This window comes from Alligator mississippiensis, chromosome 5, assembly GCF_030867095.1.
Source record: "Alligator mississippiensis isolate rAllMis1 chromosome 5, rAllMis1, whole genome shotgun sequence".
NCBI lineage: Eukaryota > Metazoa > Chordata > Crocodylia > Alligatoridae > Alligator > Alligator mississippiensis.
In genome coordinates this window covers 5,629,294-5,647,094 of record NC_081828.1, presented here as the reverse complement: position 1 = coordinate 5,647,094, position 17,801 = coordinate 5,629,294, and the positions used below count along the sequence as shown (strand labels likewise).

Sequence of the window (17,801 nt, the reverse complement as noted above, 5' to 3'; positions counted from 1 at the left end):
TTACCCACATTTCTGTGCCCTTCTTTGACCTCTGCAACCCTTGCAAACTGCCGGACTCTCCCAACTTGTTCACATTTTTGTGCCCTTCGCTGACCCTTGCAACCCTTGCAAACTGTTGAACTCTCTCCAACAAAGGGCACAAAAAAATGGTCAAATTGGTCTCAGCAACCCATGCAAACTGCTGGACACTCCCCAACTTGCCCACATTTCTGTGCCCTTCATAGATCTCTGCAACCCTTGCAAACTGCTGGACTCACCCCAACTTGCCCACATTTCTGTGCCCTTCTTTGACCTCTGCAACCCTTGCAAACTGCTGGACGCTCTCCAACAAAAGGCACAAAAAAGTGGACAAGTTGGTCTCGGCAACCCCTGTAAAGTGCCGGACTCTCCCAAACTTGCCCACATTTCTGTGCCCTTCGTTGAGCTCTGCAACCCTTACAAACTGCTGGACTCTCCCAACTTGTTCACATTTCTGTGCCCTTCGTTGACCCTTGCAACCCGCCGGACTCTCCCAACTTGCCCACATTTCTGTGCCCTTCATTGACCTCTGCAACCCTTGCAAACTGCCGGACTCTCCCCAACTTGCCCACGTCTACGACCCTTCATTGATCTCTGCAACCCTTGCAAACTGCTGAACTCTTTCCAACAAAAGGCACAAAAAAGTGGACACGCTGATCTCCGCAACCCGTGCGAAGTGCCGGACTCTCCCCACGTCCGCGCGCGGCCCCCGCAGGCTGCAGTCGCTGGCGGCCGGAGCCGGGGCCGGGGCCGGGCTCCCGGCGCCCTCTGGCGGCGGCGCGGGGGCGCTGCAGGGGGGCCGCTCCGGGAGGACGGGAAAAAACTTTGGGAAAGTTTGGAGCTGCCCGATGCTGACATGCAGATCAGTACCCGCCTTCCCGGGCCTGTTCAAATAGCGAGCACCGCGTCCACCCCGGCCCCGAAAAGCCTCATCCCACCCCCTCCGGCTCGCCCGGAGCATGGAGCGGCGGCCAGCCCCGCAGCGCCCTGTCCGGCCCCGCTGAGCCCCGCGGGCTGCCGCCGCCTCCTCCCCGCTCGCCCTCGCCCCTGCACTTGTCGGATGCGGACGGGCCCGGCCCCGGGGCTGTGACCGGGGGGGAGGAGGCAGGATGCACCCCGACGTGGCTCTGCTCTGCCTCTTCTGCTGCGGAGTGCTGCCCCGCGCCGAGCCCCGGAGGGAGCCCACGGACGCCGGGCAATGCGAGCTGCCCCGATCGGTGAGCGCTGCTGCTGCTTCCCCTCCCCTCCCCTCCCTCCCCGGCCCCGCGCACCGGGTCCCCTGCCCTGCCCCGGGTGCCGCTCGTCCCCTCCCTGCACGTGTGTGTGTGTGTGTCCGCACACATGTCCCGAAAGCTTGCTAGGAAGACTTTCCCCAACTTTTCTTTGAGTCCGGGTCAAGCCGAGATCTTCCATCAGCCCCAAGGACCGTGTCTGCTTGAGATGCGACCTGCATGCGCACAGCCGCCGCTGTCATTTGGGGAGGACGCGGAGCCAGGTTTCCACTGGCCCCCAAGTGCAGGATGCGCACTGTTTCTTCGCCCCGTGCCGAGGTGCAGGGGTGGCAAACGCACGGTTTGTCTGTGCGAGGCTGTATATGCACCCTGGCAGCAAGGGCATTTTATCTTTAGTTGTATATACAGTCACTTGGAGAGTCCTGCAAACACTTGCATTGAAGTTTCCAGTCACCCTAGGGAGCAAGATATGGACCTTTTCTTCTCCCCGCACCGGAGGTGACAGGGTGCAGGGGTGGCAAACGCACGGTTTGTCTGTGCGAGGCTGTATATGCACCCTGGCAGCAAGGGCATTTTATCTTTAGTTGTATATACAGTCACTTGGAGAGTACTGCAAACACTTGCATTGAAGTTTCCAGTCACCCTAGAGAGCAAGATATGGACCTTTTCTTCTCCCCGCACCGGAGGTGACAGGGTGCAGGGGTGGCAAATGCACAGTTTCTCCGTGTCAGGCTGTATACACACCCTGACAGCAATGGCATTTTATCTTTAGCTGTATATACAGTCACTTGGAGAGTCTTCTGAGGACTTGGGGCAACTGGAAACTTAGCTCCAGACGAGCTCCAAGAGACTTGCTTAGCTCCAAGACACACGCGTTTTCTTCTCCTCGTGCCGTGATGCTCCAGAAGTGCCAGGATCCAGGGGTGGCAAATGCAGTGTCTCTGCATGAGGCGCTATACACAGCCCTGTAGCAATGGCATTTTATCTTTCGCTGTATATAATCACTTGGAGAGTCCTCCGAGCACTTGCATTTAAGTTTCCAGTCGCCCCAGAGAGCAAGATACGGACCTTTTCTTCTCCCCACACCGTGATGTGCCAGAGGTGCCAAGATCCAGGGGTGGCAAACACAGTTTCTCTGTGTGACGCTGTATATACGCCCCCACAGCAACGGCATTTTATCTCTGGCTGTATATACAGCAGCTCTATGTATATTTGTAGGGTATGAATGTGAGCTTGTGCGGGTATATACACAGCGGAGGTTTCTTTGTATATCCTTTCTCTATATTGTGTATGGAGACGGATAGACGTATATACATGCAACCCGGGCACGATAAGACACATATACAGAGGCTGTGTGTTCTCCCCACATTAGGCGGGCAGCATGGGCATGTTGAGGTTGCATACAAAGCTGTGTCCCACACACGAGGCAGCGCTGACCGCTCTCATCTCTGCCCTCCTTCCCTAGCAGGGACACCTGAACTCCTTCCTGTGGACCATCCGACGGGACCCCCCGGCCTACTTGTTCGGCACCATCCACGTGCCCTACACGCGGGTGTGGGACTTCATCCCGGAGAACTCCAAGGCCGCTTTCCAGGCCAGCTCTGGCGTGTACTTCGAGCTGGACCTCACCGATCCCTACACCATCTCCGGCCTGGCCAGCTGTCAGATGCTGCCCCATGGGGAGAACCTGCAGGACGTGCTGCCCCGCGAACTGTACCGCCGCCTCAAGCGGCACCTGGAGTACGTCAAGCTCATGCTGCCTCACTGGATGACCCCGGACCAGCGGGGCAAGGGGCTCTATGCCGACTACCTCTTCAATGCCATCGCCGGCAATTGGGAACGCAAGAGGCCCGTCTGGGTGATGCTGATGGTCAACTCCCTGACCGAGACGGACATCCGCTCCCGAGGAGTGCCCGTGCTCGACCTCTACCTGGCCCAGGAGGCTGAGAGGATGAAGAAGACAACTGGAGCGGTGGAGAGGGTGGAAGAGCAGTGCCACCCGCTGAACGGGCTCAACTTCTCCCAGGTAAGGAAGGGTCGGGGGTCTGGGCCTGCAGGAGGAGAACAGCCTCCAGGGAACCTGGACAGTAAGCAAGTGTAAGGGAGTGGAGGCAGGCAGGTGGGCAAGGTGAAGCCAGGATGGAGGTAGCTTTTCCACTGGCTTCAATGGACTTTGGGCGATGCTCTGGACCAGGTGGTGCTCATCAGCACGTGCAGAGAGGTTGCCTTCGGGTCTGCTGGCGTTGTGGATATTGTGCCTTCTAGTTGTTTGCAAGGGTTTGACGTTAGATCGTGGGGATTGCTTGGGTAAAGGATTTCCTGCAAGTCTATGGCCCAGAAAGCTCCTTCCCATCCTATGTGACCTGCATATACATGCATGTCTCACTTGGACATGAGAGAGAGATGCTGAATGTCCATGCCTCTGTGAAAAGGAAGGGGATCGGTCAAAACCTTGCATCCCATTGCTGCAGCAACTCGGTAAAAAGTATTCCTAACCACCCCACTTTGTTGCCTGTAATGAGGAGCCCAAAGTTGGAACTGAATTAAAAAAAAAAAGAGTTGAAGTTGTTATGTGGTGTGCAATCCTGTGCAGACTCTTTGGGTTTTAAAGTTATTATTCCACGTCTGAAAAAAGCCTTTAATGTAGCTCTTGTATATTGGGATAAATCGAATGTTCGGTTTGTGAAGCTGTGGTTTTTCTTTGAAAAGATTAGCAAGTGAAGCACGCCGTTTAAAAAGCAAGATGCTGGCATAACTTGACTATCCGTCTGTCTCTGTTGGTTGATTTCGTTTTGTTGATCAAAAAAAGAAAGAAAAATCAAGGTATAATCTGGTTCCTTTTAGAAGAGTATCAGGAACCTGGTCACAGCTATGGGTTTTGCTTTGTGCAACTGTCTAGGGCAAAAGTGAGACATGCTGTAAATTGTGAAGATGAGAGGAAATATTCCAGAGCACTTGATGGTGTGGATTTACTGGATAATGTCCAAAAAAAATGATATGTACTTTCATCATTACTTTTAGTGCAGCTAATCCCGGCCCTACCCTATCTTTACATAAACAAAATACTTAGTGATGTCTGAGCAGAGTTTGCAAACTAGCACTTTATACTGGAAATGATCATAAAATAATGTCCCCCTCCCCCCCAAAAAGGTCCAAGGTTTTTCTATTGTAGAAAAAAATTTACTTGAGTCAAAGATAGGTTCATTTGATGATCCCAGCTGTAAATTCACTTGTGTAGAGAGAATACAACAAGAATTTGAGTTTGAATGCAGAGGCAAAGGTTGGTCTCTTAAAATTTACTGTTAAAGCAAACCATTACAAAAAATAAAATCCCTGCAGGCATCTGCATTTTAGCAGGGGACATTGGTTTCTCTCTTTCCTTCAAAGAGTTAACTGCCTTTTCTCTCCATTAGACACTATTTAAAAAATGAAATAATTAACCGTTCCAGCCACCCAATATTATTTCAATAGTATTTGGATGGAGTGGGTCAAGTAAGACTTAAAATAAAAACACATGAAAGCCCTTGGTTAAAAACATACACTTGGAAGCTTTTTAAAATGTGAATCATATTACATATTTTTCATGTGCAAGAGGGAAAGGGAGCTGAAAAAACAGTTCTGACTGTAGTATTCTGGGGATGGAAATTCAAGCTATTTTCCTTTTCTTCTCTAATTTTTAACCTGAAAAAAAATTCCTCTTCTTTTAATTTTTTATTTTTTTTTTATTAGAGCAGCTGCTATTTTAGGAGGAGGAGTCACTTTATAGCAACTGAAGTTGGTTATTTTGTTAATAAAACTCAGAACCTTCTCCCATATAGGTTATGGTTTAATTGCGGGTAGTTAACACTGCTGCTAAAACAGGTCACTGTCCAGGAGTAGGGTTCAAATGGACTTGCTCCGAGTTTGGAGCGGTTCTGGGAACGATGCCACCAAACAACACGAGGCAAAATTAAATAAAGCAAACCAGATAATTCTTCTCTTGCTTCCTCTAAACTACATACATCCTGGCACCTGGCAAATTGTTTGACGGTAGTAATTTGTAATGCTATCACTCTGTCTGGCAGCCCCACTGCTTGGTGCGTTACTGTGCTAATTGAGCGGAGTGGATTACTATAACTAGGCTTCGCCTCTTAAGTCTACATCTTGGAGCCTTCCTTAAGAAACACATAATTAAACGCATTAAACATGGAAATCAGAAAATTAACCCGTTTTTCTGTTCCAGAGTGTGTGTTTCAAAGTTCGACGGGAACATCTGTGCTAAATTATAGTCTCAAATCTGCTAAGGGCATCAGCATTCTTACCTGCTTTCAGTACGACTGTTCCTGTATTATTGCATATAATATATATTAACATTTACAAACCAAGTCTTAAAGTTGTGCCTTGTTTAAACATCTTTATGTTTTTGTTTTCCAGGGTTGGATTTTTTTTCCATTTTCCCCTTAGCAAGTTTTTTTGAAATAGTAGTTTCCTCCCCCCCCTTGCTTCCTTCTGTCTGAAAGGAAGCTTTGTCCGGCTGCAATTTTTAATAGGACTACATGCACCAAATCTGTTAATCTGATACCGTGAGTAGGAGGAATCTAGGTGGTGGTTAGTCAGTTGTACTTGGTTTTGATCTTTTCTGCAAGAAAGTGGAGATACTTGCATTTTGACTCAGGACGGTTCTGCGCCTCCCCTTCCTTTGAAGTAGTTTTATCTAGATGGAACCCCCCCCCCAAAAGATGCATTACCAAAGTTGCTACTTCTTGGAGTATTAGTCCTTTTGGGTAGACGATGATATATCATTTGCCACTATTCGATTGTAGGTTGATGTTCTGTTTCTGCTGTGAATTTTTGGAAAAGGTGTTTCCTGCCTATATAGCAGGCTCTGCTGCTGTCATTGGTATCAATAGCTTTCCCATTGGGTTTAACTGACTTTTTACAAAGTCTTTGGTTAATAAGGGACTGATCCTAAGTGGTTGAAAGCTTTGGTTATGCAGGGCATGCAGGATTAGACCCCGAATGATTAAGTGCCAGCAATTACCAGGGCATCACTGATGGTAGAGGCCTCTATCTCGATCCTAACACGATATGCAGACCTTATATCTGAGCGCTGGGAAAGCTTAGCTCCTGATTCACTTTTGGTTTGAATGTCAAGGTTCAGTCTTGTTCCCAATCAGTTTGCATTAGAGGCCAAGTTTTGGGGGCAGTTCATTTAAAAATCACTGATAGAAAACAGCGAGGGGAGGACAATGTAGCCAGGGAAGGATTCACAGCCACCGGCCTGGCCCCTCCGAGTTTAGACCTTGCTCCGTATTTTGATCTCACTGACAGCTTTTGGGAGACACTGCATTTTCAGTCCCATTTTTGGGGTCTCTCCAGTTTTAGAGATCCTGATAACTTAAAAAACTGAGCTATTCTACCCATCAGGGGGGAGCAAAATGTAGATCCTTAATGCTGATGGCATCAATACTGACTTGCTCATTAAAGGATTAGTTGAGGTAGTTAAAGGGGTAGTTGGGGTAGATTAAAAGGGGTAGTTGTGGGGGGATACTGTTTCCTGGAAGGCACTATTGGCATCTAATGCAAGTATAGTAATGCTTTTGCATTTAAGGCACATAATGCCTTTGCATTTAATGCAAAGGCATTATGTGCAAATGCAAATGCCTTTGCATTATGTGCAAATGCATTTTCATTTAAGGCACTATTGGCATTTAATCTCTTTGCTGGACCACTAGGATGCCAGCATGGTAGTGAAAAACCAGAATAAAGCCCAATATTAGTTATTACAAGGGCTTCTCGAGGAGCCAAAACAGTTCTTTGATATAAGCATAAATGGGCTCAGCCTGTTATCTGTCTGATCAGGCTTCACATCAGGGAAACTCGTGTCCCAATCTGAATGTGAACTTTCTTTCAAGCTTTAAGGATCTGGTAAAGCTGCCTGAGGGAAAACCCAACTCCATTAAAATCCATGGGAGCTTTACAGGGGTGAAGTCCTGGTTCCTGTGAAGCTATGGCAATGTGTCTCTCCCTGAAGTGGTGGTAGCAGTGGGACATCAGTTTTGTAGCCTGGTCCCATCACTGGGGACCAAGCCTGGCAGAGTTGCCAGAAAAGTATTTATGGCTCTTCCTTTTAGTTCATTGCTATATATGTTATCCACTGCACTCTCTTTCATTCCCCATCACTAGCTCTTTGTCTCCATGGCTAATCCACATTCAACAGGGGGGCAAAGCTTCCAGTCCCTGTGCTCCATGTTTGCAAAGCAGTTTTGCTAAGGGCCCACCTTTATCCTCATGATTTTGAAAGCTGCCCGGCTCCCAGTCTCTATATGGGGAATAACTGATTGAACAGAGGCAGCGAAAGACTCTGATGATCATCATCATCATCATGGGTCTAGGTTTCCCTACTTCCTGCCAAATCAGATCAGCATCTAAATGGCAGAGGATACATTAAAAATGACCAACTTAATGTCACATTGGAATTGACTGCATCAAAGGAAAGCAAGCCTTGAACAGTGCGAGCTCATACTTTACACTTCACCATTTTTGTCTCCCTTCACCTCTCTCTCTTCCTCCTCCTCCACCTCCTCTGCACAAATAAACATTGTCTTCCTACTTTCTAATGAGAGTCAGCATTAAGTGGCAGAAATGACTTTGTTAACAAGGTCCTGCTGTTCTGTCAAACCCTGGGACATAGCAGCTCTGATTACTCTATTGATAGGATTACAGAAGGGACAAGTGCTGGTTAATAAAAGGACGATGGGTGGTCCATCACATTTGATCACCAACGGCTATCTCTGCACTCTTAAGTTGGGCCTCGAGTCGCAGAGCGGTATGAAACATGAATGTGCAGACAGGGAAATATTTTGTAGGACTTGGAGAGGTTTATTTTTTGTTTTTGGTTTTTTTGGTCCTTTTCCCCCTTAAAATGAAGAAAAAGCAGACAGCTCTTTGCAAGGTTCAACAAGTGTACCTGTAACTTTGTAGGCACCAGGAGAAATTAGCATATTTAAGGATCTGGCTTCATATCTTCTTTTTTTTTTATTTAAATCAGATAATATTTCATTACTGTGAACATTGAACTATGGGTGAAAGCTTGATTTATTGTATTGTATTGTTGTGGTGCTGGCGAGATTGTTAAAATGTTTTCTTGAAATATGCTGTTTCTTTTAAAAGAAATAGTCCGGTTTTCATCAAGAGACCCAAACTCAAAAAGTCTAAATATTTTTTAGTGTGATTGATGGATATCAGTGTTTTAAAGTTTACTGCTGCCAAAAAAGAAAGTTTTCCAGGTTATTTTTTTTGGCTGAAAACCTGATCTGGGGAGGGGAGAGAAATCAAATAATTCTATTAAATGGGCAATGCAAAATGGGTATGGCTAAATTAAAACTTATTCTGTATTGCTTGTGGTAGAGAACATCCTAATGGAGTTGCTTTAATCATTTTAGATGGGGGGAGGGGGGATTTTTAAGGTCACACACATACACACACAGATTGAAAAGGTACTGCTAAGTGATGTTGTAGCCGTGACGGTCCAGGTGATGCGAGAGGCAAGGGTAATCGCCCACAAAAAATCAGAAAGAAATGAGGAGCTGTTACTAATAATTGCAAGCAGTCATCCTACCCCAATAATTGCAAACAGCCACCCCAAAGGTTTTAAAACTTTGTGCTCAATTTTCACACCACAGCGCTCTTCTCCATCCGATCTCTCTTCTAGAAGCCCACCCACCCCTGTTGTGATGGCTGTTAAGAAAAAAGTCAGCACATTAATGATAGCTGCAGGGGCTGTAAGTACTGATAAGTCCTCTACAGTATTTATTATGTATAGTTGCAAATATGTACAGTTTTAAAAATGTACCTAATAAGTCTTTAAAAATCTTGATTGCATTTCTCTCCCCACTGCACCCCATCTGCTTTTCCCTTCCCAAGCCTTCATCATATCACTAGCCTGTCATAAAAGCCTCAGCCCAACTAGTGCCAGCCCTTTCCAGATATGAAGGATCTTTTTAATGGCTCGGATAGTAAAATGAAGGCCTCATCTAGCTCTTCTGGGCACAGACCGCCTGTGTGTTTTGGCTTGCTGCACATGATACCATGGGGCCCTGATCCTCTATGGGACTTTTGAACTTTACTGAAATATGGAAGTGATGCGATACCATTCGTTTTTGCATTGCATGCATAATGCTGCCGGACACCAAACATCCCCAAATCCCTGCCACATCAAGGGAATCTGAATTTTGGAGGTAAGAGCTATCAAGTCTGTACAGTGCCTAGTGCAATGGGGGTCTTTGCCTTGGACTGGGGACTTTTAGGTACTACAAGAGCACACACCAACTGCAGAAACTTCCTCAGCCTGATGAAGGGTTTTTAAATCTGAAAGCTTGCAATTTTTTTTTCACCCAACTATTTGAGTTGGTCTAATAAAAGATATCAGATTCACCCAAAGAACCTTGTCTGCCTTGGGTACTACAATGCATTTTAAAATCTGTACACCTTTTACATAATAGCCCCCTTATTCATATATAATAAGGCCACTATAGATATCCGAGTCCTCAATAGTCAACTAGGATGCTTTTATCTACAACTCCCTGAAAACCAATATAAGGCACTTCTGAGCTATGCTATGTACTAGATCTCAGGAAGAGATCCCCAAAATAGCCTGACAACAATATTTAAGAGGCAAAGGAAGAGGGACAATAATATGGGAGAAGGTAAGACTTTGGCTTTCTGGTGGGACAGTAAATACATGGCTTTTATATTTACTTACATAAAAACACAGTCCTAAAATGTGAGGTTGTGGTGCACCCGCTGGGGAGTTTGAAGCAGGTGTCCTGGATCACCTCGCCTCTTCTAGATGCCAAAGGATACTAGGCCTGTAGAGGAGCTACTAGGTGCAAAATTATGCAAATACTGGCATTTGTATGTGGAAATGAATGTGGAAATGAAGCAGCTATGGTAGCCTTCCCAGGGGCAAGGGTTTTCTGCCTTTTACTGGGTCACTGGCCACCACGCTGCACAGCCTTCCTGGACTTCATTGCAACTACTGCCTATTGCACAAGGGAGCTATTTTGCTTTTTCATTACATTTTTGGGTAGTTAGTTGGGAAGAGGGGCACAAATCAAAGTCCACTCGACTTGCCAGCTTTTTTGCCGTAAGGGATGTCTTTCTGTTCAATGTTTGTACAGCATGATCCTGGTCCACAACTGGAGTGTCTCCCAACACTGCTATACCAGGGAGGCATTGTTATGCTTTTCCCCATCTTCTGTGCATATAGGGAACTCCTTGTGAATGCAATGGGTGCATTTGTACTGGTCATTGGTAGGGGGAAAAGGGGGAATATTTCCCCCCACCCCCTGGACAGCCTGGATATTTGTTTTCCAGGGGCTTACTGCGCACCTGTGAGTGAGAGGATTCCTTAATAGGGCTGTAATGCAGAGTGCTACTTTGAACATCTGGGGTAAGATTGCCTGCCAGGAATGAATGGGAAGACTCCTCCCTTGTTAGCTGAATGCTGGGCTGATGATTCACCAAAAAGGAGGCACTGAACTCCCATGGACTACAAACAGCTTTGGGGATGTGGTCTTGTTCCTTAATGATTTGTTACTTGTTAATGAAATCATTACTTGTTCATTCCAACATTTACTAAGTATGGATGACTTATCCTTCCTCCTTTTTAGCTTTATTCAGAAAGTGCTTCACTTGCTTTGACAATGGCCTATGGGTTGTCTGTCTTCTCCATCCACGCCATTTAAATGATGCAAGGTCAAGATTTTCAAGAGACCAGTTATGTTCACCTCATTGTTGGAGATGCCAACTTCTGACTTTCACCCTGGGGGAGGGGGGCAAATCAACTCCCCTTGGATATGTTACACACACGGCATGAGCAATCACTAGATCACTTTTGAAAATCTTGGCCAACAATAGTTTAGAGAAAGACCAGGACTCCTGAGAAGCCCGACAAAAGAAGACTACACAAGAACTAGGGCACTCGCTCTACGGATAGATGGTCCATCGGATGTACGCAAAACAAGTCCTTGGCAGTCTTTCAATTAAGGAAAACTTCTGCTGTGGTTCAAGAACAAATGCTTTTAAACTATGAAAACAATTAGGCAGGAAATCAAAAGGTTTCCAACCAAATCAAAAGGAAGAAGGCTGTGCTAGAAAGCCATGACAGGGGTGGAAGGGACTAGCTTTAAAATGCAAACGTTTGAAAAAGGATATGGTTGGTTATGTTGACAGGGAACTAATCTTAACCAGGAGGTCACTTTTCAGTCTTATGTTCCTGGCCGTTCTTTTCATGACCTGGGTGCTATCAGCTTTCAGCTATGCTAGTACTCCAAGGAAGAGGCAACCAGACTTGGGAAGCATCAAAAAATGCACTAATAGACCCCATCCTTCACACCAGTTTGTTTCAGACCATTTTTTTGCAGACCTGAGAGTGGGCTTATCTTTGTAATCCTGTTCCAGGTGCTGGATGCTTTTCTGAAGCTTGAAGGATCAGCTTATTAGAAGACCCTGGCGATCTTCAAAAAGTGTCTTGACACCCACCTTGCTGGAGTCATCTGGTCCTAGCTGTCTTTCCTACCCATGTGCAGGGGGACTGGACCCGATGATCTGTAAGGTCCCTTCCAGCCCCTAATAACTATGAAACTACGAATGCCACAAATAGCTGGTAGACGCAAGGTTGTGTCTAAAGCCAAAGGGAGGGTTGCCATCTTGGGTGACAATTCAAGTAAAATGAGGAACTCCCAAACTAAAAGCAGGGTGTTTGTGGCCAAAAGTTTGCTAGGAAGATTTTTTTTTCCAACTATTTGAATTGCTCTAATAAAAGATATTGGATTTACCCAAAGAAACGTGTCAAACTACAAGCAGGAACTACTGGAGCTTGAGCTGATGTCAATGTTTTCTAGCTGGGGCTGATACATGGGTCACATGGTCTCTGACTGGGCGCAGAATTGGATCTGCAAAAAAACCCAATGCATTCAGAAGGGGGTTACACAAACATGCACGCACCTATTCCACCATCTGGGTGTCCTCTGGTGGACTTGCACCCTTTAGTGTTCACAAATATATTGTCACTACTCAACTTGCACTGGTCCTTTATGGATCTGATGGCAGCTAAAATCCTCTGTACCATTACAAAACATTACTGATGCCTCTGCATACAATCACTAAGTTCAGAAGTTCAGAGGAGTACCGGAGAACACCCTTTCCGGACCCATTCATAGCATTGGCATTTTAGCAGCATTTGCATTTCCAGTTTGTGGAGCTTTGTGTTTTCCAAGTTTTTTTGTTTGTTTTTTGTTTTTTTTGGTTCAAAAAAGCTTGTGCTATGATAATGAAGTGACTAGCAACCACAATACTGCTACAACCTGGAAATTAAAGCCATGTCTTCTGCATGTTGGGATGGCAGCCAGTGCAACAGGGATGCACGTTGTGCAACTTGTAGATGTTTATTAGCACCAAGCCCTTTTAAGATAAATAAAATGAACAGCTTTGGTCTTATTCTGCCCACTAGAAAATTAAATGTATCCTGCTCATCAACATACACACTCTCAGATTGGAGTTCGTTTCTTTAGGGATTCTGGCTAATTTTAGGGAAGCTTTTAAAATAGCATGTATTAGTTTCCTGCTAATGCATTTCAGTGTTTGGGTGAAGGTTGCTTGCAGTAACATTGCCTGGAAGAAAAGCTGGTCCTCTTGAAGTCGGTGAGGTTTTGCCAACAACTTCTTTGGCAACCAGAATTGCATCCAGTAGGTGTAGATGGAAGGCTTTCCTACTGAAATTTCTATTACTTATGCATCAGAAAGCTGTGGTTCATGCCTAGCTGACTTGCTCAAAAAAACTTCATTCATGCCAAGCATGGGTTCTGCTCAAGGAAAGAACAAGGGTGATGGAAGGCCCCAGGATGCCACTATGATTAAATTAATAGTGATGAAATGAATGAAGCTAGAGACTCAGAAACTTAACATTTTCTATCTTCAGAGACATGGGCCCCTCAAAAGGAACTTTATCGGACGTCTGTGAACTACAGTACCTAAAGACCCATTGCTCACACGTGAAAATGGTCCGCGTAAAGGAGTCAGAATGGATGGAGCCATGGTGGTTATCTAAATCTTCCCTGCTTTCTGTCTATTCTGATTCTTGTACTTGGTCTATAAGATGATTTAAAAAAAAAAAATCTTTCCATTTTAATAAAGCTCACTTGTCATTGCTAGCAGCAGGGAGGATTTTTTTTTTCTTTTTTTTTGAGAGAGAGAGATCAGCTATCTTGCCAACATCCCAGCAGTACATCATGCTTTCAGAAAGTACATTGAGCCTCATGACCTGCACTATACCCTGCCACATTTGTTAACAACACAGTTCTTCGTGCACTTTCTGCCACTAAGCCAATTTTGCTCCTCTTAGAAAATATCTGCAAAAAAAGATAATCAATTACAGGTGACAGCATAATCATGCTGGGGGTAATTCATGTAATGCAGATACGGTGCTCCCAGCATGGAAAAAAGAAAGAAATTGCAAAACCAAAGGGAGTCCTGAGAAATTTAGCAGAGTTTCTAAACAAATCCAGGCAGCCAGTTTTAGTCCAGCACTCAGAGCCGGTGGGCTGCTACGAGTGACAGCAAGTCTCGGTCAGGCCCCATGAATTTAGCAGCATGGAGGGGATTATTAGGAATATTTACCTAGGATACTGGAGTACAATTGAGCGTTGGTCCAGGTCATCACGTAGAATCTCGGAAACTTAGACTCGCAGAAACGCGGACAAGTTAAGTATGCTAAACTCGTTAATAATCCACTTAATTACTTGGGAGAATGAGGGGTTCAACATACAGAAGGCAGCTTACATTTCTTAGACTCCTAATACAGACAATATCTTTTATTAGACCAACAAGATTTTTGCAAAAAAAAAAAAAAAAAAATTAAATGCAATTTATTTTTTTGCAAAAATCTTGTTGGTCTAATAAAAGATATCATCTCTACTACGAGTCCGGATTGCTTTTTCCTCTAGACCAATAAGGCTGCCACCTGGATACCTGATGCATTTCTTAGAGTCACTTCTACTCTCCCCCACTCCCTACACTAAATTAGGATGGGATTTGGAGAGTTAGAGAAGTCAGTTTTCAAGGACATCATCAAGACATAGGCTCAACAGCAAATCAGGCTTCCAGTCCCACGTTACAGCCAGAATTACTCTAAAGTTGTGTCTGCTTCAGACTGTGCTTAAGAAATCAGTGAGAAATATAAAGTTTGAGGGATGTTTTTTTTTCTCCCAGTTTCATTGTGGAGGAACAAGAACGCTTTCCAGTGTTTTGTTCCATGTCCAAAATGAATGGGACACACATCTAGCCTCTCTGAATGTATCATTTTGGAATAAAAGGAGGGTTTTTTTGCTTTAGAGGATGGGTTTGGAAGCAAGCATTGGCGATGCATTGAGGAGATATAGGGGGCATATGCCCCTCCAGATTTCTATGCTGACACTAGGGCACAGCGGATGGGGCTGCAGCCTGGCCAGACCAGCACCGGGCAGGAGCCACTCCATGGCCCAGGAGGCAGGATCTGGTGTGGGAGGGTGGAGCAGGGTGGGGAGATTTGGTGCTACCGGGAGCACCACGCCAGCTGTGCCACCATGGACACTAAGGTGAGCTGCCCCTACCCGCCCAGCAGCAGCAGGGGTGGCACAGAGTTGTGCCCCCCCGTGTTGGCACTTCTGCGTTGCCTATGCTTGGAAGAATGGCTTGGGGATGGAGTCTGGCACTTTTCACTGCAGAGTCACCAGGCAGAAAAAAAAGCCACATTCGCTGCTAGATTGCATGGTGTCCTTTGCAAAATGACATGGATATCCCTTGCTTTGTTCCGAAGAGAACAGGTTTCATCGTCAGCAAAGATCATTGGAACTTATCGGTGCCTTTGTCGCCGTCCTCAAGGGAAAAGACTTGAATGGGCCTGGCAGGCTGAAGCACTTCGCCCTCCAGTATCACCTTTCAAGATCAGAAATAAGTGTTATGTGGGGGGAAATCCTGTGGAGATCATTTGCACCTGCTGCACTTCAGTCTAAGTCTGTGGATAGAGGGAACCAGGGTGATGGGGCATACTCCGAGTCTCGTTTGCTGGCCTTCTATATTTGCTAGTAAAACAGTTGGATTTTGGGCTGAGGACAGTGCTGTAACTGCTTGCTTAATTAAACCCAGCTTGGAACAAATTGAACTTCTCCTGTCTTGTGGGCAAAGAGGAGCACTGATAGCTACAGCAGTGCTGCCTAGAGGATAGAGCACTGGACTGGGGCTGGAGAGCCGGGTTCTAGTCTCAGTTCTGTCACTTGCTGGGTGAGCTCAGGCAGGTCACATCTCTTCAGTGCCTCAGTTTCCCTACTTGCACAGTGAAGAGCCTCCAAAAAAATAGATTTTGACATTGCTGGTTGAAGAATGCTATGTAAGAGCTGGGTATTGCTATGACTAACTTGCTTTGCAGGCCTTGCTCTAGTTAGTCAAGGTACCTCTATGATCTCCATTAAGGTAGTTCCTCTAAATCTTCCATGCATTTATCCTCATAGCAGCATATAATTTTGTTATCTGTTTTCCTGTATAATCATTATCACTTGGGTAAAACCTTAAAGACTCCTTGAAGAAGCGTTTGGACACGTATCTTGCTGGGATCCTTTGAGCCTAGCTGACTTCCTGTCCTTGGGGCAGGGGGCTGGACTTGATGATCTCCAAGGTCTCTTCCAGCCCTAATGTCTGTCAAATCTATGCAAGTCAAAGAGACTGAGGAACACTAGGTAGGTTTTAATCATATTGATACATTGATCAGCAGAAGAACCCTGCTGATTTCCACTAGACAAGAGCTGTAGTCATGGGCCGATGACTACAGCTTCAGTCTGGCTTGACTCCAGAGAGTATGGTCAAGGCCACTGAGACTCCCTTTTCCTTTTCACTTGGGACACTAGGCCATTTCGAATGAGCAGCCATTCCCTAGGGTGCCTGACAGATCGTAAAACGAGACATTCGTTTCCTGGAAGGAGAGTAAAGTCGAACGTACTTGTAATAAGCAACAGTTGTAGCTTCCAAAATGGGTATGACTGGCTGGTAGTTACTGGATTAATTCAAGTGCTAGGAACTTGCATCTTCCTCTCCACAGTTGAGTTCAGTGTCACATTAAAAAATCTGTGCCAGGTTTACTCAAATGTTTTTATTCCCAAATAGCCCAACAGAGCAATTTAAGGCAGGTCTGCAACTAAGAAAGCAGAGTAATTAGACAGTTTATACTATCCAAGACAAGACCACTTGCCATGTCTGAGAGTAGGATGGAAAGGGCCAGGGCAGCAGGAGCATTCATGGATGTGCAGTGCCGGCTGGCGAGCGCCTGCCTGTGCTGACTTGCTCTTTATGCAGCTAATTGTGTGAGGCCAAAGAGGTTTCTCTTTATTAACTCAAGTGGCTTGGCTATGAAACGAGATGTACCATACAGTATATAATTCAAACTCGCTTTCAAAAGGTGTTCCCAGCAAGGGAGGGCGTCCGGAGGGAGGCTCAATGCTTTAACATACACGCATCTGAAACTCACTCTCCAGAAAAATTTAATTTAGCCCAGCATTGATTCGTGTCCTGGTAATGGAATAGCACTCAATGTTTTTATTAAAATGCTCTATTTATATCTTAAAGTATGAGGGCCCTTCTGAAAAATAAACTGACTGCTCAGAGTGCTTGCTACGTGTTAATTATGGTTGGACAAGCTTGTGAGGAATTCAGCGGGCAAAGGCCTTGGCAATTTATGGCCGTGAACCTAAAGGAAAGCAGAGATGGACCTTGTTTGCTGAATTCAACTCGAGGGGATTTTTTGAACATCCTGAAATTCAGGGTACCCTGAGCCAGGTTCCATAGTTGCCCCTCTGAGTATTGGGAAGCATGATGGTTTGAGCAGAAATGGCCTCTTTCGGCCAAGAAGGCTGCTGTAGATGGGCAATACGTAGGAGAAGATGACCAGGTAAGATGCCTTGGTACCTTTTCTGGTCTCAGTGGCTGGTCTGATTGAGCACTGGGGAGATTCTCTTCATTAGCAGAATATTCTTCATTAACAAAACAAAACAAAGAAACTACTGAGCTGCTGCACAACATATAGGCTATATCTACATATATAGATATCTAGGATTCTGTAGACAGCCTACAGCTAGGATTCTGCGTTAATTATTGTAACCGATTTGCTGTGCAAGTAGTTCATTTTAACAGTTCTCTTTGATATAGCAACTGAACTGCATCAACTTGCTATCAAAAATAAGCTAATGGAAAAGCAGGTACAAACAACAAGGATGTCAATCAAATAAAAAAAAGCCAACAATACTGTTCAAGAGCTCCACTTCTAGCCATTTTTCGAACATCGATGAGCCACCCCAAGCCTCTTGGATAGGGTGGAATATACTTCTAAAACAAATAAAATAGAAATCAGTAAATGCATTGGCATCACTGGTTCAGAGACTGATGGAGAAAAATAACCTTGGTACTAGTGTCTAACATGCGGCCTTTGCCAAAGTCCGGTAATCGAGATGCAGGTTATCGGGGAGCTGTTATGACAGACAGTAA

The 17,801-nt window shown here is 45.4% G+C and overlaps 1 protein-coding gene across 1 annotated transcript in view; it reads left to right on the top strand.

Moving 5' to 3' along the window:
• The first annotated feature begins 845 nt into the window (after positions 1–845).
• TRABD2B (TraB domain containing 2B) overlaps positions 846–17,801 on the top strand; it is a 392,533-nt gene continuing 375,577 nt past the window's right edge. The window contains exons 1-2 of the mRNA XM_014598641.3: positions 846–1,235; positions 2,716–3,276. Of these exons, the coding sequence (XP_014454127.1) occupies positions 1,128–1,235; positions 2,716–3,276 (669 nt within the window). The 5' untranslated portion in view covers positions 846–1,127. The remainder of the gene's footprint in view (positions 1,236–2,715; positions 3,277–17,801) is intronic.